The 23,034-nt window shown below is 39.1% G+C and overlaps 1 protein-coding gene across 2 annotated transcripts in view; it reads right to left on the bottom strand.

Annotated features, from left to right (window-relative positions):
• Positions 1-23,034, bottom strand: part of CDH20 (cadherin 20) — a 223,159-nt gene that overhangs the window by 25,648 nt on the left and 174,477 nt on the right. For both annotated transcript variants that reach the window (XM_028838184.2, XM_077975119.1), the window contains one exon: positions 1,626-1,879. In XM_028838184.2, coding sequence (XP_028694017.2) covers positions 1,626-1,879 — 254 coding nt within the window. The remainder of the gene's footprint in view (positions 1-1,625; positions 1,880-23,034) is intronic.

The raw sequence follows: 23,034 nt of genomic DNA on the forward strand, positions 1-23,034 counted from the left end.
AGCATTTTCTGTTAGTCAGACAAGATTTCTTCATTTTGTCTACCTCATTTTACTTCATGCCAGTAGTGAAAGTTTTATTCTTTAAAGTTTCTCTCATACAGTTTTCTGTTACAGGAATAGATTAATTAGCCTATGGTGGATTAATACATATATAATTAATAAATTAGGATCAGAAGGTATATACTCTTGGCTTCTGCAAATACACATTTACAATAGAATCTGTTTTGTTTTCATTGTGATTGCTTTGGGGATAATATGGTTGCACTAATCTCTCCCCATCCTAGTTTATATTTAAAAAGCTTCAGGTTGAAATATAACATCTTTAAAGTTGTTATGTAATACATTAGTTGCCTTTGAAAAAATCAAATACCAGAATTCAAACAAAATCGTTTTTGCCATTTTAATGCCTGAACATGTAAAATGTTTACTGGTTGGTTAGAGGAAGTGAATTTGCCCTAGTACAGTTATTCTCTGGAGAAAGCCATTCCTGTTAAACTGCAGAAGCACGTTTTCATTAAATACAAAACAGCAGTAGGTGAGAGCAGTAGCCAGCTGACAGAAAAGGCATTTGATAAACTGCGGTATGTTTAAAATATGTTACCTGCACTATAGCCCCATATTCAATTTACTGTGTGGCTTTCAACAATTAATGTGACAGATGGCTTCCAGCAGCATTGGAATTCTGATCTTTTGTGTCAAACTTGATAAGTTTGGCAGCTGCTCTGGAAGGTTGTGGTGTCAACCTGTCCATCAGCTATTTGTACTTTGGTTCCAGTTGATGAGAGATGGCCATGACTGTAAGAGTAGTTCTTATCTTCTTGAAAGGAAGCATCTTGGTTAGAATCTTTAATTCCAAAACATGCTTTGGAGAGAGAGATATGTGGTATTGCCATACAAAGACCCGTCTATCTGGCCAGTCTACAAGGCGTTGAAGTCACTGACAACAGTAGTAGTTTCTATGTCTGCTCTTTCTATAGTATGTGGAATATATATAGTATATATTATTTTCCCCAGTTTTAAAAAGTAAAACATGTCAAAGATTCATAAAAGATGGAAGAATGCATAATGATTTCCTTTTTGTTTACCACTGAGAGTCAACGGATTTTAACATTTTGACATCTGTGTGTCTGATTATACTTTATCTGAATCACTAGTTCTCAACCTGGGGTGATTTTGCATCACTTCCCTGGACATTTGGCAATACCTGGGGACATTTTAGGTGGTTACAACTCAGAGAGTGCTACTGCATTTCGCGGGTAAAGGCCAGAGATGCTGCTAAACATGGTTCAGTGCACAGGAGAACCCTTCCACAACAACACAGAATTATCCACCCCCAAATGTCAACAGGACCATGATTGAGAACTAAAGGGTGTGTGTGTGTATGTGTGTGTGTGTGTCTGAACCAATTGAAAGTGAGTTGTAGACATAATTACACTTTACTTCTAAATAACCTGACAAGGCCATGTTATTTAAAGAAAAAAAAAAAAAACACAAAAAACTCAAAGAGAAGAGTCTCCAGAAATGGGTTAGAGAAGAAAGACACAAAGGGAAAAGTGCTAGAAAATTACATACAGGGGAAGGGAAGAGTCCAGCATATAAGGAAAAGGTGAAATCTGTTGGAAAACCTGATTGAGTTGTTGGTCACATCTGGGTCCTTGGCAGAAATGATCTGTATGGTTGTTCCAATCGCCACATCCTCAGGCACCTCCACAAAGTAAAAGCCAGGTTCAAACACGGGGGGCTCGTCCACGTCTTCCACACTGATGTGCACTGTTGTCGTGTCCTGAAATGGGCCCAAGTTCAGAAAACGCATCTCTAGGTGAGGATTGGCTCCCTCCACCTTTAAGGTGTAGCTTTTCTTGCTTTCAAAACTCAGGGGCTGAAAAGTAATGACAGGAAAGTTGATTTGCCACTGAGGTTCAAGATTCAAAATATGTCAAGGTTCTAAAGGATGCCCAGTATTGATGGGCATCCATCAATGGATGGTTGGTGGGAAAATTCTCCAATTCATTAAGTGGGAAAAAGGTAAAGGGGAAAGAAGGGAAATCTTTGTCTTTTTCTGTAGTTCTTGGTCTTAATGTCAGTTCCAACACTTTGGGTAAAGAAGGTAAGATGTCAGTCGCTGCGGATACAGTTAAGGAAGCCAGTTTGATAATAGTTTGCCCTATTATTCTGGGCAAACTTGGCTTTAACTTGTCTACTCTTCAATCAGCCTGGTCTTTAGAGAGATCCTAAGAATGCCCTCAGTCGTGGGCCCAATTTGCCTGGGACTGTCTCAGTTATAAAATGAAGAGTTTCATTTCCTAGGACTCTATTCTGTTCCCGACAAACCAGGACAGTTGGTCACCTTATCTTTAGAGGTACTTGCTCATTTGAAAAGACTTGACAACAATTAAGAGCAAGTTTGTTTTCCAAACACAAACTTCCGTATATATTCCATATATCTATTCTTTCTCTCTCTCTCTTTCTCTCCCTCCCTCCCTTCCTTCCTTCCTTCCTTCCTTCCTTCCTTCCTTCCTTCCTTCCTTCCTTCCTTCCTTCCTTCCTTCCTTCCTTCGTTCCTTTCTCTTTCTTTCTTTCTTCTAGAATATTCATGCAACTGAGGCCTAGGCTTTTGTTTTTTTCCTTAAAAAAATTATTCTTGAGTACAAACGCAATATTGATTATTTACAAGAAACTGTCACACAAGGTTCTGAGGTGCTGTGTCAGATCAATGTTTGTATATTTAGTTCATCATACACGATCCCTTTTATTGTTACTATTACTTTTTGAGATGGAGTCTCAGGCTAGAGTGCAATGGCGCGATCTCAGCTCACTGCAGCCTCCACTTCCCAAGTTCAAGTGATTCTCCTGCCTCAGCCTCCCAAATAGCTGGGATTACAGGCATGTGCCACCATACCTTCCTAATTTTGTATTTTTAGTGGAGATGGGGTTTTGCCATGTTGGTCAGGCCATTCTCGAACTCCTGACCTCAGATGATACACCCTCAAGGTCAACCTTCCAAAGTGCTGGGTTTACAGACATGAGCCACCACACCTGACCAACAATCCCTTTTAAAATCCTTATTTGACCTTTTAGAGTTGAAGAACCCAAGACTCAGGAAGCTCAGAAGTCTGGTGTACGCTGATGTGGTTACAGCTCATCATCAAGGACTTTAATTTTGTCTATAAAATTCCATCGCATAAAATATAATTTTTTGGTTGTTCTCTTTTTTGGTTTATTCCTGTCTTCAGAATTTTTTTTTATAATTTTCAAAATAAATATAGTGCTCCAGGGCAGAGCATGAACTTAAAATGCCATTTCTGAAGAATAATCTATTTTTGTTTAAAGCTGATGAACATGTGTGTTTCAAGCAACAAGTATTTCAGAACATCAATATTTTTTAAAAATCTCGGAATGTTAAGTCCTACAAAATAACAGTGGATAGCAAAGCAGTTACTAGAACTTAAAAGTTGTATGTCAACTTTTAAGTAATAACTTACATTTTTCTAGCTAAACATCACTTTTTTTCATAAAATATGTTGAATGGCAGCACATTTCATGTTAGAGAGAGGCATGTACCCATTTAAACAACTGCTTTGCTTTTCAGAAAAAAGTATCTCTGGTGTTGCTTTAATTAGATTTGTTCTTTTCTTTCTTAAAAAAAAAAAAATCAACTTTTTGGCCAGGAGCAGTAGTTCATGCCTGTAAGCCCAACATTGTAGGAAGCAGAGGTGGGAGGATCTCTTGAGGTTAGGATTTGGAGACCAGCCAAGACCCACATCTCTACCAAAAATACAAAAAATTAGCTGGGCATGGTGGCATGTGCCTGTAATCCCAGCTATTTGGGAGGCAGAGGCAGGAGGATGGTTTGAGCTCAGTTTAGAGTGAGCTATGATGGCACCACTGCACTCTAGCCTGAGTGACGGAGAGACACCCTGTCTCAAAAAAATTACATTAAAAATGGATACTTAATAGATTTATGTGTTTTCAGGGTACATGTAATAATACATTCATAATAATTGTTATTTTCAAATTTTAATAAGGTTTTTTTTGTTTTGTTACTGTTGCTGGGTTACTGCTTATTTACTATTTACTTAGTGCCAGACATAGTGCTTCTTGTTTTATGGGTCGCCAGCCATTTCCATCCAAACCAAGAAGCCCCATTCAAAACGAAGCCATCTCCACCAGCCAGCCTGCCTCCCTAGTTGTCATTGAAAAGGCAGGGTTTTCGCAAACAGGGAAATCTGCCAGTCAGATTAATGATATGTTTGAAGGACTATTTTACCAGTTCACTTAATGCTTGCTCCCTAAATCGAAACATTTTTCTTTCCTGATAAATTACATTTATACGCTCTTAAAATTCTTTATGTATTTGTAACACAGTTGTGGACAATATTGTTCATGTTAGGTTTGAGCTAGGCAAAACTTGTTTTCCTTTTAATTTTAAATCGTTTTTCTAATTTTGTGTGAAATTTGTATGTTTTAAAAAATAAGATATTTACATACATTTATATATTTACATACATACATTAAAATTTCGTTTTTAGTATAAAATTTGCAGGTTTTGAGTAGTGTATTGAATCATGTGTCTACAGCAATAATCAGGCTGTAGAGCTGTTTCATCACCCCCGTGACCCTCACTCTGTGCCCCTTTGTAGTCAACCTCTCCCCTGCCACCCAGCCCCTGGCAAACACTGATTTATGTTCTGTTTTTATTGCAAGAATGTCATATAATGTCATATAAATTACATTCAGTATGTAATCTTTTGAGTTAGGTTTCTTTCACTTAGCATTTGAGATTCATCCATGTTGCATGAGTGAGGAGTCTTTTTTTTTTTTTTTTTTTTTTTTTTTTTTTTTTTTGAGATAGTCTCACTCTTTCACCCAGGCTGCAGTGCAGTGGCGTGATCTGGGCTCACTACAACCTCTGCCTCCCAGGTTCAAGCGATTCTCTTGCCTCAGCCTCCCAAGTAGCTGGGGCTACAGGTGTGTGCCACCACGCCTGGCTAATTTTTATATTTTTAGTGGAGGCAGAGTTTCACTATGTTGGCCAGGCTGGTCTTGAACTCTTGACCTCAGGTGATAGGCCCACCTCGGCCTTGGCCTCCCAAAGTGCTGGGATTACTGGCGTGAGCCACTATGCCCGGTGAGTTTGTTCTTTTTTATTTCCAAGTAGTATTCTATTGTATGGATATACAACAGTTGATTTATTCATTCTTCACTAGAGATAACATTTGTGTTTTTTTCCAATTTCTGACAGTTATGAATAAACCTGCTATAAATATTTGCATACAGGGTTTTTGTGTGAGCATAAAATTTCATTCCACTGGGGTAAATACCCAGGAGTGGAGTTGTAGGATTGTAAATATATTTTTAACTTTACAAGAAACTTCCAGATGAATTTTCAGAAAGGCAGTACCAGTTTGAATTCCCACCAGGAGTGTATGAAAGCTCTAGTTTCTCCACATCTTTGTCAGCACTTGGTTTTGCCAGTTTAAAAATTTTTATGTATCCTAGTATGTGTAAAGTGGTATCTCATTGTGGTTCTGATTTGCACTTCCTTACTGCCTCGTGATGCATCTTTCTATGTCTTCTTGAAGAGGTCTTTGTATATTCTTTATTCAAGTCCATTATCAGACATATGATTTGCAAATATTTTCTCCTAATCTGTGATTTGTCTTTTCATTCTCTTAACAGTGTCCTTTTTAAAAATTATTATTATACATTAAGTTCTGTGATACATGTGCAGAACGTGCAGGTTTGTTACATAGATATACACGTGCCATGGTGGTTTGCTGCACCTATCAACCTGTCGTCTACATTAGGTATTTCTCCTAATGCTATCCCTCTCCTAACCCCCCACCCCGCGACAGGCCCTGGTGTGTGATGTTCCCCTCCCTGGGTCCATGTGTTCTCATTGTTCACCTCCCACTTATAAGTGAGAACATGCAGTGTTTAGTTTTCTGTTCATATGTTAGCTTGCTGAGAATGATGGTTTCATCCATGTCCCTGAAAGGACATGAACACATCCTTTTTTATGGCTGCACAGTATTCCATATTGTGTATGTGCCATATTTTCTTTTTCTTTTTTTTTTAAATTATTTTTTATTATTATACTTTAAGTTCTGGGGTACATGTGCATAACGTGCAGGTTTGTTACATATGTATACTTGTGCCATGTTGCTGTGCTGCACCCATCAACTCGTCAGCACCCATCAACTCGTCATTTACATCAGGTATAACTCCCAATGCAATCCCTCCCCCTCCCCCTCCCCATGATAGGCCCCGGTGTGTGATGTTCCCCTTCCCAAGTGCAACTGATCTCATTGTTCAGTTCCCACCTATGAGTGAGAACATGCGGTGTTTGGTTTTCTGTTCTTGTGATAGTTTGCTAAGAATGATGGTTTCCAGCTGCATCCATGTCCCTACAAAGGACACAAACTCATCCTTTTTTATGGCTGCATAGTATTCCATGGTGTATATGTGCCACATTTTCTTAATCCAGTCTGTCACTGATGGACATTTGGGTTGATTCCAAGTCTTTGCTATTGTGAATAGTGCCACAGTAAACATCCGTGTGCATGTGTCTTTATAGCAGCATGATTTATAATCCTTTGGGTATATACCCAGTAATGGGATGGCTGGGTCATATGGTACATCTAGTTCTAGATCCTTGAGGAATCGCCATACTGTTTTCCATAATGGTTGAACTAGTTTACAATCCCACCAACAGTGTAAAAGTGTTCCTATTTCTCCACATCCTCTCCAGCACCTGTTGTTTCCTGACTTTTTAATGATCACCATTCTAACTGGTGTGAGATGGTATCTCATTGTGGTTTTGATTTGCATTTCTCTGATGGCCAGTGATGATGAGCATTTTTTCATGTGTCTGTTGGCTGTATGAATGTCTTCTTTTGAGAAATGTCTATTCATATCCTTTGCCCACTTTTTGATGGGGTTGTTTGATTTTTTCTGGTAAATTTGTTTGAGTTCTTTGTAGATTCTGGATATTAGCCCTTTGTCAGATGAGTAGATTGCAAAAATTTTCTCCCATTCTGTAGGTTGCCTGTTGACTCTGATGGTAGTTTCTTTTGCTGTGCAGAAGCTCTTTAGTTTAATGAGATCCCATTTGTCAATTTTGGCTTTTGCTGCCGTTGCTTTTGGTGTTTTAGACATGAAGTCTTTCCCATGCCTATGTCCTGAATGGTACTACCTAGGTTTTCCTCTAGGATTTTTATGGTATTAGGTCTAACATTTAAGTCTCTAATCCATCTTGAATTAATTTTCGTATAAGGAGTAAGGAAAGGATCCAGTTTCAGCTTTCTACTTATGGCTAGCCAATTTTCCCAGCACCATTTATTAAATAGGGAATCCTTTCCCCATTTCTTGTTTCTCTCAGGTTTGTCAAAGATCAGATGGCTGTAGATGTGTGGTATTATTTCTGAGGACTCTGTTCTGTTCCATTGGTCTATATCTCTGTTTTGGTACCAGTACCATGCTGTTTTGGTTACTGTAGCCTTGTAGTATATATAGTTTGAAGTCAGGTAGCGTGATGCCTCCAGCTTTGTTCTTTTGACTTAGGATTGTCTTGGAGATGCGGGCTCTTTTTTGGTTCCATATGAACTTTAAAGCAGTTTTTTCCAATTCTGTGAAGAAACTCATTGGTAGCTTGATGGGGATGGCATTGAATCTATAAATAACCTTGGGCAGTATGGCCATTTTCACGATATTGATTCTTCCTATCCATGAGCATGGTATGTTCTTCCATTTGTTTGTGTCCTCTTTTATTTCACTGAGCAGTGGTTTGTAGTTCTCCTTGAAGAGGTCCTTTACATCCCTTGTAAGTTGGATTCCTAGGTATTTTATTCTCTTTGAAGCAATTGTGAATGGAAGTTCATTCCTGATTTGGCTCTCTGTTTGTCTGTTACTGGTGTATAAGAATGCTTGTGATTTTTGCACATTAATTTTGTATCCTGAGACTTTGCTGAAGTTGCTCATCAGCTTAAGGAGATTTTGGGCTGAGACAATGGGATTTTCTAAATATACAATCATGTCATCTGCAAAGAGGGACAATTTGACTTCTTCTTTTCCTAACTGAATACCCTTGATTTCTTTCTCTTGCCTGATTGCCCTAGCCAGAACTTCCAACACTATGTTGAATAGGAGTGGTGAGGGAGGGCATCCCTGTCTTGTGCCAGTTTTCAAAGGGAATTTTTCCAGTTTTTGCCCATTCAGTATGATATTGGCTGTGGGTTTGTCATAAATAGCTCTTATTATTTTGAGGTACGTTCCATCAATACCGAATTTATTGAGCGTTTTTAGCATGAAGGGCTGTTGAATTTTGTCAAAAGCCTTTTCTGCATCTATTGAGATAATCATGTGGTTCTTGTCTTTGGTTCTGTTTATATGCTGGATTATGTTTATTGATTCGCAAATGTTGAACCAGCCTTGCATCCCAGGGATGAAGCCCACTTGATCATGGTGGATAAGCTTTTTGATGTGCTGCTGAATCCGGTTTACCAGTATTTTATTGAGGATTTTTGCGTCGATGTTCATCAGGGATATTGGTCTAAAATTCTCTTTTTTTGTTGTGTCTCTGCCAGGCTTTGGTTTCAGGATGATGTTGGCCTCATAAAATGAGTTAGGGAGGATTCCCTCTTTTTCTGTTGATTGGAATAGTTTCAGAAGGAATGGTACCAGCTCCTCCTTGTACCTCTGGTAGAATTCAGCTGTGAATCCATCTGGTCCTGGACTTTTTTTGGTTGGTAGGCTATTAATTATTGCCTCAATTTCAGAGCCTGCTATTGGTCTATTCAGGGATTCAACTTCTTCCTGGTTTAGTCTTGGAAGAGTGTAAGTTTCCAAGAAATTATCCATTTCTTCTAGATTTTCTAGTTTATTTGCGTAGAGGTGTTTATAGTATTCTCTGATGGTAGTTTGTATTTCTGTGGGGTCGGTGGTGATATCCCCTTTATCATTTTTTATTGCGTCTATTTGATTCTTCTCTCTTTTCTTCTTTATTAGTCTTGCTAGCGGTCTGTCAATTTTGTTGATCTTTTCAAAAAACCAACTCCTGGATTCATTGATTTTTTGGAGAGTTTTTTGTGTCTCTATCTCCTTCAGTTCTGCTCTGATCTTAGTTATTTCTTGCCTTCTGCTAGCTTTTGATTGCGTTTGCTCTTGCTTCTCTAGTTCTTTTAGTTGTGATGTTAGAGTGTCAATTTTAGATCTTTCCTGCTTTCTCTTGTGGGCATTTAGTGCTATAAATTTCCCTCTATACACTGCTTTAAATGTGTCCCAGAGATTCTGGTATGTTGTATCTTTGTTCTCATTGGTTTCAAAGAACATCTTTATTTCTGCCTTCATTTTGTTATGTACCCAGTAGTCATTCAGGAGCAGTTTGTTCAGTTTCCATGTAGTTGAGTGGTTTTGATTGAGTTTCTTAGTCCTGAGTTCTAGTTTGATTGCACTGTGGTCTGAGAGACAGTTTGTTACAATTTCTGTTCTTGTAGATTTGCTGAGGAGTGCTTTACTTCCAATTACGTGGTCAGTTTTGGAATAAGTGCGATGTGGTGCTGAGAAGAATGTATATTCTGTTGATTTGGGGTGGAGAGTTCTATAGATGTCTATTAGGTCTGCTTGCTGCAGAGCTGAGTTCAATTCCTGGATATCCTTGTTAACATTCTGTCTCGTTGATCTGTCTAATGTTGACAGTGGAGTGTTGAAGTCTCCCATTATTATTGTATGGGAGTCTAAGTCTCTTTGTAAGTCTCTAAGAACTTGCTTTATGAATCTGGGTGCTCCTGTATTGGGTGCATATATATTTAGGATAGTTAGCTCTTCCTGTTGAATTGATCCTTTTACCATTATGTAATGGCCTTCTTTGTCTCTTTTGATCTTTGATGGTTTAAAGTCAGTTTATCAGAGACTAGTATTGCAACCCCTGCTTTTTTTTGTTCTCCATTTGCTTGGTAAATCTTCCTCCATCCCTTTATTTTGAGCCTATGTATGTCTCTGCATGTGAGATGGGTCTCCTGAATACAGCAGACTGATGGGTCTTGACTCTTTATCCAGTTTGCCAGTCTGTTTCTTTTAATTGGAGCATTTAGTCCATTTACATTTAAGGTTAATATTGTTATGTGTGAACTTGATCCTGCCATTATGATATTAACTGGTTATTTTGCTCGTTAGTTGATGCAGTTTCTTCCTAGCCTAAATGGTCTTTACATTTTGGCATGGTTTTGCAATGGCTGGTACCGGTTGTTCCTTTCCATGTTTAGTGCTTCCTTCAGGGTCTCTTGTAAGGCAGGCCTAGTGGTGACAAAATCTCCAAGCATTTGCTTATCTGTAAAGGATTTTATTTCTCCTTCACTTATGAAACTTAGTTTGGCTGGATATGAAATTCTGGGTTGAGTTCTTTGTAGGTTCTGGATATTAGCCCTTTGTCAGATGAGTAGATTGCAAAAATTTTCTCCCATTCTGTAGGTTGCCTGTTCACTCTGATGGTAGTTTCTTTTGCTGTGCAGAAGCTCTTTAATTTAATGAGATCCCATTTGTCAATTTTGGCTTTTGCTGCCGTTGCTTTTGGTGTTTTAGACATGAAGTCTTTGCCCATGCCTATGTCCTGAATGGTACTACCTAGGTTTTCCTCTAGGATTTTTATGGTATTAGGTCTAACATTTAAGTCTCTAATCCATCTTGAATTAATTTTCGTATAAGGAGTAAGGAAAGGATCCAGTTTCAGCTTTCTACTTATGGCTAGCCAATTTTCCCAGCACCATTTATTAAATAGGGAATCCTTTCCCCATTTCTTGTTTCTCTCAGGTTTGTCAAAGATCAGATGGCTGTAGATGTGTGGTATTATTTCTGAGGACTCTGTTCTGTTCCATTGGTCTATATCTCTGTTTTGGTACCAGTCCCATGCTGTTTTGGTTACTGTAGCCTTGTAGTATAGTTTGAAGTCAGGTAGCATGATGCCTCCAGCTTTGTTCTTTTGACTTAGGATTGTCTTGGAGATGCGGGCTCTTTTTTGGTTCCATATGAACTTTAAAGCAGTTTTTTCCAATTCTGTGAAGAAACTCATTGGTAGCTTGATGGGGATGGCATTGAATCTATAAATAACCTTGGGCAGTATGGCCATTTTCACGATATTGATTCTTCCTATCCATGAGCATGGTATGTTCTTCCATTTGTTTGTGTCCTCTTTTATTTCACTGAGCAGTGGTTTGTAGTTCTCCTTGAAGAGGTCCTTTACATCCCTTGTAAGTTGGATTCCTAGGTATTTTATTCTCTTTGAAGCAATTGTGAATGGAAGTTCATTCCTGATTTGGCTCTCTGTTTGTCTGTTACTGGTGTATAAGAATGCTTGTGATTTTTGAATGTTGAATATTGGCCCCCACTCTCTTCTGGCTTGTAGAGTTTCTGCCGAGAGATCTGCTGTTAGTCTGATGGGCTTCCCTTTGTGGGTAACCCAACCTTTCTCTCTGGCTGCCCTTAAGATTTTTTCCTTCATTTCAACTTTGGTGAATCTGGCAATTATGTGTCTTGGAGTTGCTCTTCTCGAGGAGTATCTTTGTGGCGTTCTCTGTATTTCCTGGATTTGAATGTTGGCCTGCCCTACTAGGTTGGGGAAGTTCTCCTGGATGATATCCTGAAGAGTGTTTTCCAACTTGGCTCCATTTTCCCCCTCACTTTCAGGCACCCCAATCAGACGTAGATTTGGTCTTTTTACATAATCCCATACTTCTTGCAGGCTTTGTTCATTTCTTTTTCTTCTTTTTTCCTTTGGTTTCTCTTCTCGCTTCATTTCGTTCATTTGATCTTCAATCGCTGATACTCTTTCTTCCAGTTGATCGAGTCGGTTACTGAAGCTTGTGCATTTGTCACGTATTTCTCGTGTCATGGTTTTCATCTCTTTCATTTTGTTTATGACCTTCTAGCAATAATTACTCTAGCCATCAATTCTTCCACATTTTTTTCAAGATTTTTAGTTTCTTTGCGCTGGGTACATAATTCCTCCTTTAGCTCTGAGAAGTTTGATGGACTGAAGCCTTCTTCTCTCATCTCGTCAAAGTCATTCTCCGTCAAGCTTTGATCCGTTGCTGGCGATGAGCTGCGCTCCTTTGCCAAGTCTTTGCTATTGTGAACAGTGCTGCAATAAACATACGTGTGCATGTGTCTTTATAGTAGAATGATTTATAATCCTTTGGGTATATACCCAGTAGTGAGATTGCTGGGTCATATGGTAATTCTGGTTCTAGATCCTTGAGGAATCACCACACTGTTTTCCACAATGGTTGAAGTAATTTACACTCCCACCAACAGTGTAAAAAAGCATTCCTATTTCTCCACATCCTTTCCAGCATCTATAGTTTCCTGACTTTTTTAATGATCGCCATTCTAACTGGCATGAGATGGTACCTTAATATGGTTTTGATTTGCATTTCTCTAATAACCAGTGATGATGAGCTTTTTTTCGTATGTCTGTTGGCTGCATAAATGTCTTCTTTTGAGAAGTGTCTGTTCATATCCTTCACCCACTTTTTGATTGGGTTGTTTTCTTTTCTTGTAAAGTTGTTTAAGTTCCTTGTAGATTCTTGATATTAGATCTTTGTCAGATGGATAGATTGCAGAAATTTTCTCCCATTCTGTAGGTTGCCTGTTGACTCTGATGATTGTTTCTTTTGCTGTGCAGAAGCTGTTTAGTTTAATTCAATCCCATTTGTCAATTTTCGCTTTTGTTGCCATTGCATTTGGTGTTTTAGTCATGAAGTCTTTGCCCATGCCTATGTCCTGAATGGTATTGCCTAGGTTTTCTTCTAGAGTTGTTATGGTTTTAGGTCTTATATTTAAGTTTTTAATCCATCTTGAGTTAATGTTGTATAAGGTATAAGGAAGGGGTCCAGTATCAGTTTTCTGCCTATGGGTAGCCAGTTTTCCCAATACCATTTATTAAATAGGAAATCCTTTCCCCATTGATTGTTTTTGTCAGGTTTGTCAAAGATCAGATGGTTGTAGATGAGTGGCATTATTTCTGAGGCTTCTGTTCTGTCCCATTGGTCTATATTTTGGTACCAGCACCATGTTGTTTTGGTTACTGTAGCCTTGTAGTGTAGTTTGAAGTCAGGTACTGTGATGCCTCCAGCTTTGTTCTTTTTGCTTAGGCTTGTTTTGGCTATATAGGCTCTTTTTTGATTCCATATGAAATTTAAAGTAGTTTTTTCTAATTTTGTGAAGAAAGTCAATGGTAGCTTGATGGGGATAGCATTGAATCTGTAAGTTACTTTGGGCAGTATGGCCATTTTCACGATATTGATTCTTCCTATCCATGAGCATGGAATGTTTTTTCATTTGTTTGTGTCCTCTCATTTCCTTGAGCAGTGGTTTGCAGTTCTCCTTGAAGAGGTCCTTCACATCCCTTGTAAGTTGGCTTCCTAGCTATTTTATTCTCTTTGTAGCGATTGTGAATGAGAGTTCACTCATGATTTGGCTCTCTGTTTTATCTATTATTGGTGTATAGGAATTCTTCTGATTTTTGCACATTGATTTTGTATCCCGAGACTTTGCTGAAGTTGCGTGTCAGCTTAAGGAGATTTTGGGCTGAGATGATGGGGCTTTCTAAATATACAATCATGTCATCTGCAAACAAGGACAGTTTGACTTCCTCTTTTCCTGTTCGAATACCCTTTATTTCTTCCTCTTGCCTGATTGCCCTGTCCAGAACTTCCAATATGTTGAATAGGAGTGGTGAGAGAGGGCATCCTTGTCTTGGGCCAGTTTTCAAAGGCAATGCTTCCAGTTTTTGCCCATTCAGTTTGATATTGGCTGTGGGTTTGTCATAAATGACTCTTACTATTTTGAGAGAGGTTCCATCAATACCTAGCTTATTGAGAGGTTTTAGCATGAAGGGGTGTTGAATTTTGTTGAAGGTCTTTTCTGCATCTATTGAGATAGTCATGTGGTTTTCGTCATGGGTTGTGTTTATGTGATGGATTACATTTGTTGATTTGTGTATGTTGAACCAGCCTTGCATCCCAGGGATGGAGCCAACTTGATCGTGGAGGATAAGGTTTTTGATGTGCTGCTGGATTCGGTTTGCCAGTATTTTATTGAGGATTTTCACATCGATGTTCATCAGGGTTATTGGCTGGAAATTTTCTTTTTTTGCTGTGTCTGTGCCAGGCTTTGGTATCAGGATGATCCTGACCTCATAAAATGAGTTAGGGTGGAGTTCCTCTTTTTCTACTGTTTGGAATAGTTTTGGAAGGAATGCTACCACCTCCTCATTGTACCTCTGGTAGAATTCGGCTGTGAATCTATCTGGTCCTGGGGTTTTTTTGGTTGGTAGACTATTAATTACTGCCTCAATTTCATAACTTGTTGATCTATTCAGGGATTCGACTTCTTCCTGGTTTAGTCTTGGGAGGGTGTATATGTCCAGGAATTTATCAATTTCTTCTAGATTTTCTATTTAATTTGCATATTGGTGTGTATAGTATTCTCTGATGGTAGTTTGTATTTCTGTGGGATCAGTGGTGATATCCCCTTTATCATTTTTTATTGCGTCTATTTGATTCTTCTCTCTTTTCTTCTTTATTAGTCTTGCTAGCAGTCTGTCTATTTTGTTAATCTTTTCAAAAAACAAGCCCCTGGATTCACTGATTTTTTGAAGAATTTTCTATCTCTTCAGTTCTGGTCTGATCTTAGTTACTTCTTGTCTTCTGCTAGCTTTTGAATTTGTTTGCTCTTGCTTCTCTAGTTTTTTTAATTGTCATGTTAGGGTGTTGATTTTAGATCTTTCTCAATTTCTCCTGTGGGCATTTAGTGCTATAAATTTCCCTCTAAACACTGTTTTAGCTGTATCCCAGAGATTCTGGTATGTTGTTCTGGTTTCAAAGAACTATATTTATGCCTTAATTTTGTTATTTACCCAGTAGTCATTCAGGAGCAGATTGTTCAGTTTCCATGTAGTTGTGTGTGTGTTGAGTGAGTTTCTTAATCCTGAGTTCTAATTTGATTGCACTGTGGTCTGAGAGACTGTTTGTTATGATTTCCATTCTTTTGCATTTGCTGAGGAGTGTTTTACTTCCAGTTATGTGGTCAATTTTAGATTGTCGATGTGGTGCTGAGAAGAATGTGTGTTCTGTTGATTTGGGGTGGAGAGTTCTGTAGATGTTTATTAGGTCTGCTTGGTCCAGAGCTGAGTTCAGGTCCTGAATATTCCTGTTAATTTTCTATCTCGTTGATTTGTCTAATGTTGACTGGGTGTTAAAGTCTCCCGCTATTATTGTGTGGGAGTCTAAGTCTCTTTGTAAGTCTCTAAGAACTTGCTTTATGAATCTGGGTGTTCCTGTATTGGATGCGTATACATTTAGGATAGTTAGCTCTTCTTGTTGCATTGATACCTTTACCATTATGTAATGCCCTTCTTTGTCTTTTTTTTGATCTTTGTTGGTTTAAAGTCTGTTTTATCAGAGACTAGGAATGCAACTCCTGTTTTTATTATTTTTTGCTTTCCATTTGCTTGGTGAATATTTCTCCATCCATTTATTTTGAGCCTATGTGTGTCTTTGCATATGAGATGGGTCTCCTGAATACAGCACACTGATAGGTCTTGATTCTTTGTCCAATTTGCTGGTCTGTGTCTTTTAATTGGGGCATTTAGCCCATTTACATTTAAGGTTTATATTGTTATGTGTGAGTTTGATCCTGTCATTATGATGCCAGCTGAGTATTTTGCCTGTTAGTTGATGCAGTTTCTTCATAGTGTCAATGGTTTTTACAATTTGGTATGTTTTTGCAGTGGCTGTTATGGGTTTTTCCCTTCTGTATTTTGTGCTTCCTTCAGGAGTTCTTGTAAGGCAGGCCTGGTAGTGACAAAATCTCTTAGCATTTGCTTGTCTATAAAGGATTTTATTTCTCCTTTGCTTATGAAGCTTAGTTTGGCTGGATATGAAATTCTAGGTTGAAAATTCTTTTTTTTAAGAATGTTGAATGTTGGCTCCCACTGTCTTCTGGCTTGTAGGGTTTCTGCAAAGAGATCTGCTGTTAGTCTGATGGGCTTCTCTTTGTGGGTAACCTGATCTTTCTCTCTGGCTGCCCTTAACATTTTTTCATTCATTTCAACCTTGGTGAATCTGATGATTATGTGTCCTGGGGTTGCTCTTCTTGAGGAGGATCTTTGTGGTGGTCTCTGTATTTCCTGAATTTGAATATTGACCTGTCTTGCTAGGTTGGTCCTGGATAATACCCTGAAGAGTGTTTTCAACTTGGTTCCTTTCTGCCCGTCACTTTCAGGTACACCAATCAAATGTAGGTTTGGTTTTTTCACATAGTCCCATATTTCTGGGAGGCTTTTGTTCATTCCTTTTAATTCTTTTTTCTCTAATCTTGTCTTTATGCTTTTTTCATTAAGTTGATCTTCAATCTCTGATATCCTTTCTTCTGCTTGATCGATTTGGCTGTTGATACTTGTATATGCTTCACAAAGTTCTCACGCTGTGTTTTTCAGCTTCATCAGGTCATTTATGTTCTTCTCTAAACTATTTATTCTAGTTAGCAGTTCCTCTTTTTTTTTTCCAAGGTTTTAACTTTCTTACATTGGGTTAGAACATGCTCCTTTAGCTTGGAATAGTTTGTTATTACCCACCTTCTGAAGTCCACTTCTGTCAATTTGCAAACTCATTCTGTGTCCAGTTTTGTTCCCTTGCTGGTGAGGAGTTGTAATCCTTTGGAGAAGAGATGTTCTGGTTTTTGGGATTTTCTGCCTTTTTGTGCTGGTTTTTCCTCATCTTCATGGATTTATCTACCTTTGGTCCTTGATGTTGGTGACCTTTGGATGGGGTTTCTGTGTGGACGTCCTTTTTGTTGATATTGATGCTATTCTTTTCTGTTTGTTAGTTTTCCTTCTGACAGTCAGTTCCCTCTGCTGCGGGTCTGTTGGAGTTTGCTGGAGGTCCACTCCAGACCCTGTTTGCCTGGGTATCACCTGCAGAGGCTGCAGAACAGCAAAGATTGCTATCTGATCCTTCCTCTGGAAGCTTCTTCCCAGAGGGGCACCTGCTGGATGCCAGTTGGAGATCTCCTGTATGAGGTGTCTGTTGACCTCTGCTCAGAGGTGTCTCCCAGTCAGGAGGCATGGGAGTCAAGGACCCACTAGAGGAGGCAGTCTGCCCCTTAGAGCTTGAGTGCTGTGCTGGGAGATATGCTGCTCTCTTCAGAGCCAGCAGGCAGAATGTTTTAAGTCTGCTGAAGCTGCACCCATAGCTGCCCCTTCCCCGAGGTGTTCTTTCCCAGGGAGATGGGAGTTTTATCTATAAGTCCCTGACTAGGGCTGCTGCCTTTCTTTCAGAGATGCCCTGCCCAGAGAGGAGAAATCTGGAGAGGCAGTCTGGCTACAGTGGCTTTGCAGAGCTGTAGTGGGCGCTGCCCAGTTTGAACTTCCTGGTGGCTTTGTTTACACTGTGAGGGGAAAACTGCCTCTGCAATCCTCAGTAATGGCGGACCTCCCTCCCTCCACCAAGCTCCAGCATTCCAGGTCGACTGCAGACTGCTGAGCTGGCAGCGAGAATTTCAAGCCAGTGGATTTCAGCTTGCTGGGCTCCATGGGGGTGGGATCCACTGGAAACGGAAGTGAATAGTTCTGTCTCACTGGCATTCCAGGCACCACTGGGGTTTCTTTCCAAAAAAGAAAAACAAAAACAAAAACAAAAACCTGCAGCTAGCTCAGGGTCTGCCCAAATTGCCGCCTGGTTTTATGCTTGAAATCCAGGGCCCTGGAGGCGTAGGCACCCTAGGGAGTCTCCTGGTCTGCCAGTTGCAAAGACCATGGGGAAGAACGTAATATCTGGGCTGGAGTGCACTTTTCTTCACAGCACAGTCCCCCATAGCTTCCCTTGGCTAGTAGAGGGAGTTCCCTCACCCTCCGCGCTTCCCAGGTGAGGCGACACCCCACCCTGCTTCAGTTCACCCTCTGTGGGCTGCACCCACTGTCTAACCAGTCCCATTGAGATGAGCCGGGTACCTCAGTTGGAGATGCAGATATCACCTGCCTTCTGCGTTGATCTCGCTGGTAGCTGCAGACCAGAGTTTTTCCTATTCAGCCATCTGGCCACAACAGTGTCCTTTGAAGAGCAGAAATTCTTAACTTCAGTGAAGTCTTACTTTTTCTTTCGTGGGTTGGGATTCTGGTGTAACATGGAAGAAATCTTTGTCCAGTCAGGATTACAAAGATTTTCTCCTATGTTTCCTTTTACAAATTTTATAGTTTTAGGTTTTCACATTTAGGTGCATGATTCATTTTGAGGTTTTTTTGTGGGTGTATAACTGAGGCTTATTTCTTTATTTTTTTGCAAATGGTATTCGATTGTTCCAGCATCTGTTGAAAGCACTAGAGTGAGTTTTTAATGATTATTGAAGTTCTTTTAAAGTAAGTTACTTAAGACTTCTAAACTATTTAAGATTATTGTCTCCCTCACTTCCACATTGTTGGAAATGAAACATTGCCCTCAATACTCTAAAGTTCATTATTTATTTATTTACTGAGACAAACTCTGGCTTATGTTGCCCAGACTGGTCTCAAACTCCTAGGCTTAAGAGATGCTCCCACCTCCCTCCCAAGAAGCTGCAACCACTATGCTCAACTCTTAAAATTTAAATTGCCCACACTTGATAATGAGAGTTTTGGCTTTTCCCTCTTGAATAGTTTGTGTTTTTTATTTTAAATATCAAATAATTATTTGTTTCTGTATTCATAATAGAAAATAAAAAACCAATAATATCTGAGAACCCAGTTTCCAAATTCAAGAAATTTCTTCAAGTTAGAGGATACAAAAACAAAAAGCCATTATATCGTAAAAAATTGAATCATGACAATTATGGCACAAAATGGTAATGCAACTTTAATTACTAATTAAGAAGAATTAAATATTCCCTTCTTTGTTCTCACAGTACATTATTATACTTCCTTTATAGCTTTTCTTTCGTATTACAGATATTTCTTTCTGTGTTGATCCCACTCCCCATACTCAAGGGCAAAAGCTATGACTTAGTCAGATTTTTATTCCCCGGTGCCTAGCAAAACCAGAAACTCAAAGGGTAGCAAAAACCTAAAATAAATTGTTACATTGAACAGTACAAAACGTTTCTCAATGTGAGTATTAACATTTACTGATTGAGTGATAGTATATACAGATTTTATTAATGTATTTCAGTAGTTTAAGATGCACAGTTTTAGATATTTTAATATTTTAGAAATAGCATTGCTTCTCCAATTGATAATACCTTACAGTTGCTCTAGTGTCAATGGGAGGCAAAGGGATCTTGATAAGCAGCAGGCATTACTGCCCATGCAAGGCAGACCTAGTCCAAGCTGTTCATGTTGTACTTCAGTGGAGTTCTGCACATTGTTGGTACTGCACGTGTTGAGCTTTATTGCCTTCTAAAATGTCTTTTAAAATATTATATTATGATTTGGCATTGAAACAAGAGTTATTGTATAGGGAGAACTGCATGGAAACAGCAGCATGGAGTGAATCTAACACTGGTGAAACAAATTTGTCTAACTGTGCCTACAAGAGTGCTTTATAGACACTAAGAAATAAGAAAGCATTGTATTATTTAAATTGGCAAGAACTTTTCTTCAATAACCCATAAAACAATGATGAGATTTATAATTCATGACATCTCAGATTTGACGAAATACAGAATTTTTGTTCTTTGTGACCTGCCTAAGAAGAGAATGGACTCTAAACAATTGCTTCTTCTTGTTGTAAGACAGAAGATATGCAGAAGACTAGAAAATGGCACATCATGCTCACTCAGAATAAAGAACATCCTGAAAATTATATATTTCAAATTATACTTCAAGCATCTAAGTTAAGGGACTGAAAATTGATTGATTGATTACTTAAAAGCTAAAAAGACCCAAGGTACTGGGTAGTAATCAGTGTGGTTTCCTAAAGACCCAATTCTATCAATTCAGCTCAATTTCTCTTTTTGAAAAAGTATGTGCTTCTTAGACAAATAATAGGCCTAAGGGAAATAAATTAAAAGCATAACTTTTGTTTCAATTTTATATGACATTATTAATGACAAAGTGGGAAGATGGGCGTGGAGCAGATATCTGAGTGAATGTTATTCCAAAGCCATAGACTGAGCAGTCAGTAGCCTCTAAAGTATTTATTATATGTGATTTGTCCATCTACCCAACTTATTGACCCTTTTCTTAATTCCATTTTCTGGCAGCTTATAAGTTCAGAAGAGAAATCAGAGTGACCTTGGCAAAATTGATATGTATTTTGATTAAACATGGATATCGTTTTAGTAATGACAGTGAAAAACAGTACTCTGTCTTAAGAGGCTTCATCTCTTCTGCAGGTAAGGGAGCTGAAGAAAACACATTTTGAGATTTCTTTCAGAGACAGAGTTGTTAATAGACTTTTTAAAACATATGGCTTGTAATAAAGTCTAAACTATATTGTGATAATCTGACGTAAATATTATTTTATTATTTAGAATTATCTCAGACATTATTTTAAGACATAAGATAACATTAAAATATTGAGAACCCCCAAAGTTCTTTTTCTGGTTGCTTGTTTGAATAGAGTTTTCGTACTAAAGAAACAATAAAGCTGGTTGCGGTGGCTCACACCTGTAATCCTAGGCCTTTGGGAGGCTGAGGTGGGAGTATCGCTTGAGCTCAGGAGTTTGAGACCAGCCTGGAAAACATAGGGAGACCTTGTCTCTACAACAACAAAGCAAAACAACAACAGCAGCAAAAATAGGTGGCTGCGGCACGATCATGGCTCACTGCAGCCTCGACCTCCTGGGCTCAAGCTGTCCTTCCACCTCATGCTCCTGAGTAGCTGGGACTACAGGCTGCAGTGAGCCATGAGCATGCCATTGCACTCCAGCTGGAGCGACAGAGAGAGACCCTGTCTCAAACAAACAACAACGCGAAAATTAGGTGGCTGTGGTGGCACATACCTATAGTCCCAGCTAGTTAGGATGGTGAGGTGGAAGGATTGCTTGAGCCCAAGAAGTCAAGCCTGCAGTGAGCCATGATTGTGCCACTGCACCCCAGCTTGGGTGACAGAGTGAGACCCTGTCTCAAACAAACAAACAAAAAAAAAAAAAAAGAAGAAGGAAAACCCAGTAATTCAAAAATTTGAGCATTTCCCTTATTTACAGTTACTAGTTATGGTTAGCAACGTATTATTGTTTACTTGAGGCATACCACATAGTAGGGGAACCTGTGACGTATACCAAAATAGTATTGTTATTTTAATCACCTATTATAATTCTAACGTGATATTCTCAAAGAATGAGAATAAGAAATTATAGTATTTTAATGACATCTAGATTTAGTTGATAATTTAGAAGTTAATCTCAGCCTTTTGCATTGTTTCAAGATCATTGTGTACAGGATAGAAAGATTTCTGGTTGGTGGAATTCTCGATCCTTTGCTGTGATTCTGTTCCTTTGCTGTGATGGATTGCATCTTAAATAAATACAGAACAAACATATGAACTCGTCCCTTATTCCCTTCTCAAGCAGTATTAATTCAGTTCTATCAAATAGCATAGAAAAAAGTTATTATAAACACATGTTAACTTGAGTTACATTTTAATGTTATAACTGTGGGTTTTGTCAAGGTTGTCAGTGGCCTCCATGTTCCTAAAGTCTGTGGTGAATTCCTGATGTTCTTATTTGACCTGTAGCAGCGTTTGTCACAGGTGATCACTCTATCCCTTGGAAGTGCATTCTTCATGCCTTCAGAACACTGCACTTCCTCCATTTTCCTCCTGCCTCCCTGGTCGCACCTCAGTCTCCTTGCCTGTCCTTACACTCCTCCTGACCTCTTCATGTTGGGGTGCCTCAGGGCTCGTTGCACTGTCCTCTTTCTGTCTATGCTCAGTCCCTTGCAATCTCATTTGTTTTATTTGCTTTAAGTACCATCTATATGCTTATGACTCCCAAATTCATATTTCCAGCCCAGAACCCTTCTACAAACTCCTCACTCTTAAAACCAAAGCCATGACATGTCTTTACTTGATGTCTAATAGACTCTGCAAATGTCACATGTATGTCCAGAACTGAATTCCAATACTTGTCACCCCTGCCACCTGCTCTACCTGCAGACTTCCCTGTCTCAGTTAATGGCAACTCCATTCTTCTTGTTGCTCGGTTGACTCTTCTCTTTCTTCCATATCCTCATCCACATTTTTAGGAAATCCTGTTGGCTCTACTTTCAAATTATGTACAGATTCTGACCACTTCTTATCACCTCCATTCCCATTACTTAGGTGAAACTGTCATCATTTCTTACCTGGATTATTGCAGTAGCTTCTCAGTTGGCCTCCCTCTTTCCGTCCTTCTCTCCTTAAACTCCCCCCACCTCAACACAGCCTACTGAGTATTTTATAATGAAAACCCAGCCATGTCATACATCTGTTAAAAATCCTTCAGTCATTCCCCATTTTACTCAGAGTAAAAACCAAAGTCCTTATAGTTAGCCTATATGGTCCTAAATGATTTGGTTCCTTTGTTACTTTTCAGACCTCATCTCCTAAGAGTCCCCCACTCCACTCAGCCTTATGACCCTGCCGTTGCTGTTGTTGAAATACAGCAGGCATGGTCCCACCTCAGAGCCTTTGCAATGGCGGTCCTTTTGCTTGGAACACTTTCCTCAATGGTTTATGCCCGTTCTCTTCTCTTTAGGACTGCCATGTGCGCTTTTCACAAAGAGTCACTGATAGTGAACCTCCCACACTGTCAACCTGCTTAACTCAGTGGTGTGACTCTGTTCACTGTAAGTCTTTGCATAAATGCCACTTCTCTGTGATACCAGTCCCAACCACCCAATTTATTTAATTTTATTTTTCCATAGGTTATTGGGGTACAGGTGGCATTTGGTTACATGAGTAAGTTGTTTAGTGCTGATTTGTGAGATTTTGGTGCACCCATCACCTGAGCAGTATACGCTGCACCATATTTGTAGTCTTTTATCCATCACCCCCTGCCACTCTTCCCTCCAAGTCCCCAAAGTCCATC

The sequence above is a fragment of the Macaca mulatta genome, chromosome 18 (assembly GCF_049350105.2).
Source record: "Macaca mulatta isolate MMU2019108-1 chromosome 18, T2T-MMU8v2.0, whole genome shotgun sequence".
NCBI lineage: Eukaryota > Metazoa > Chordata > Mammalia > Primates > Cercopithecidae > Macaca > Macaca mulatta.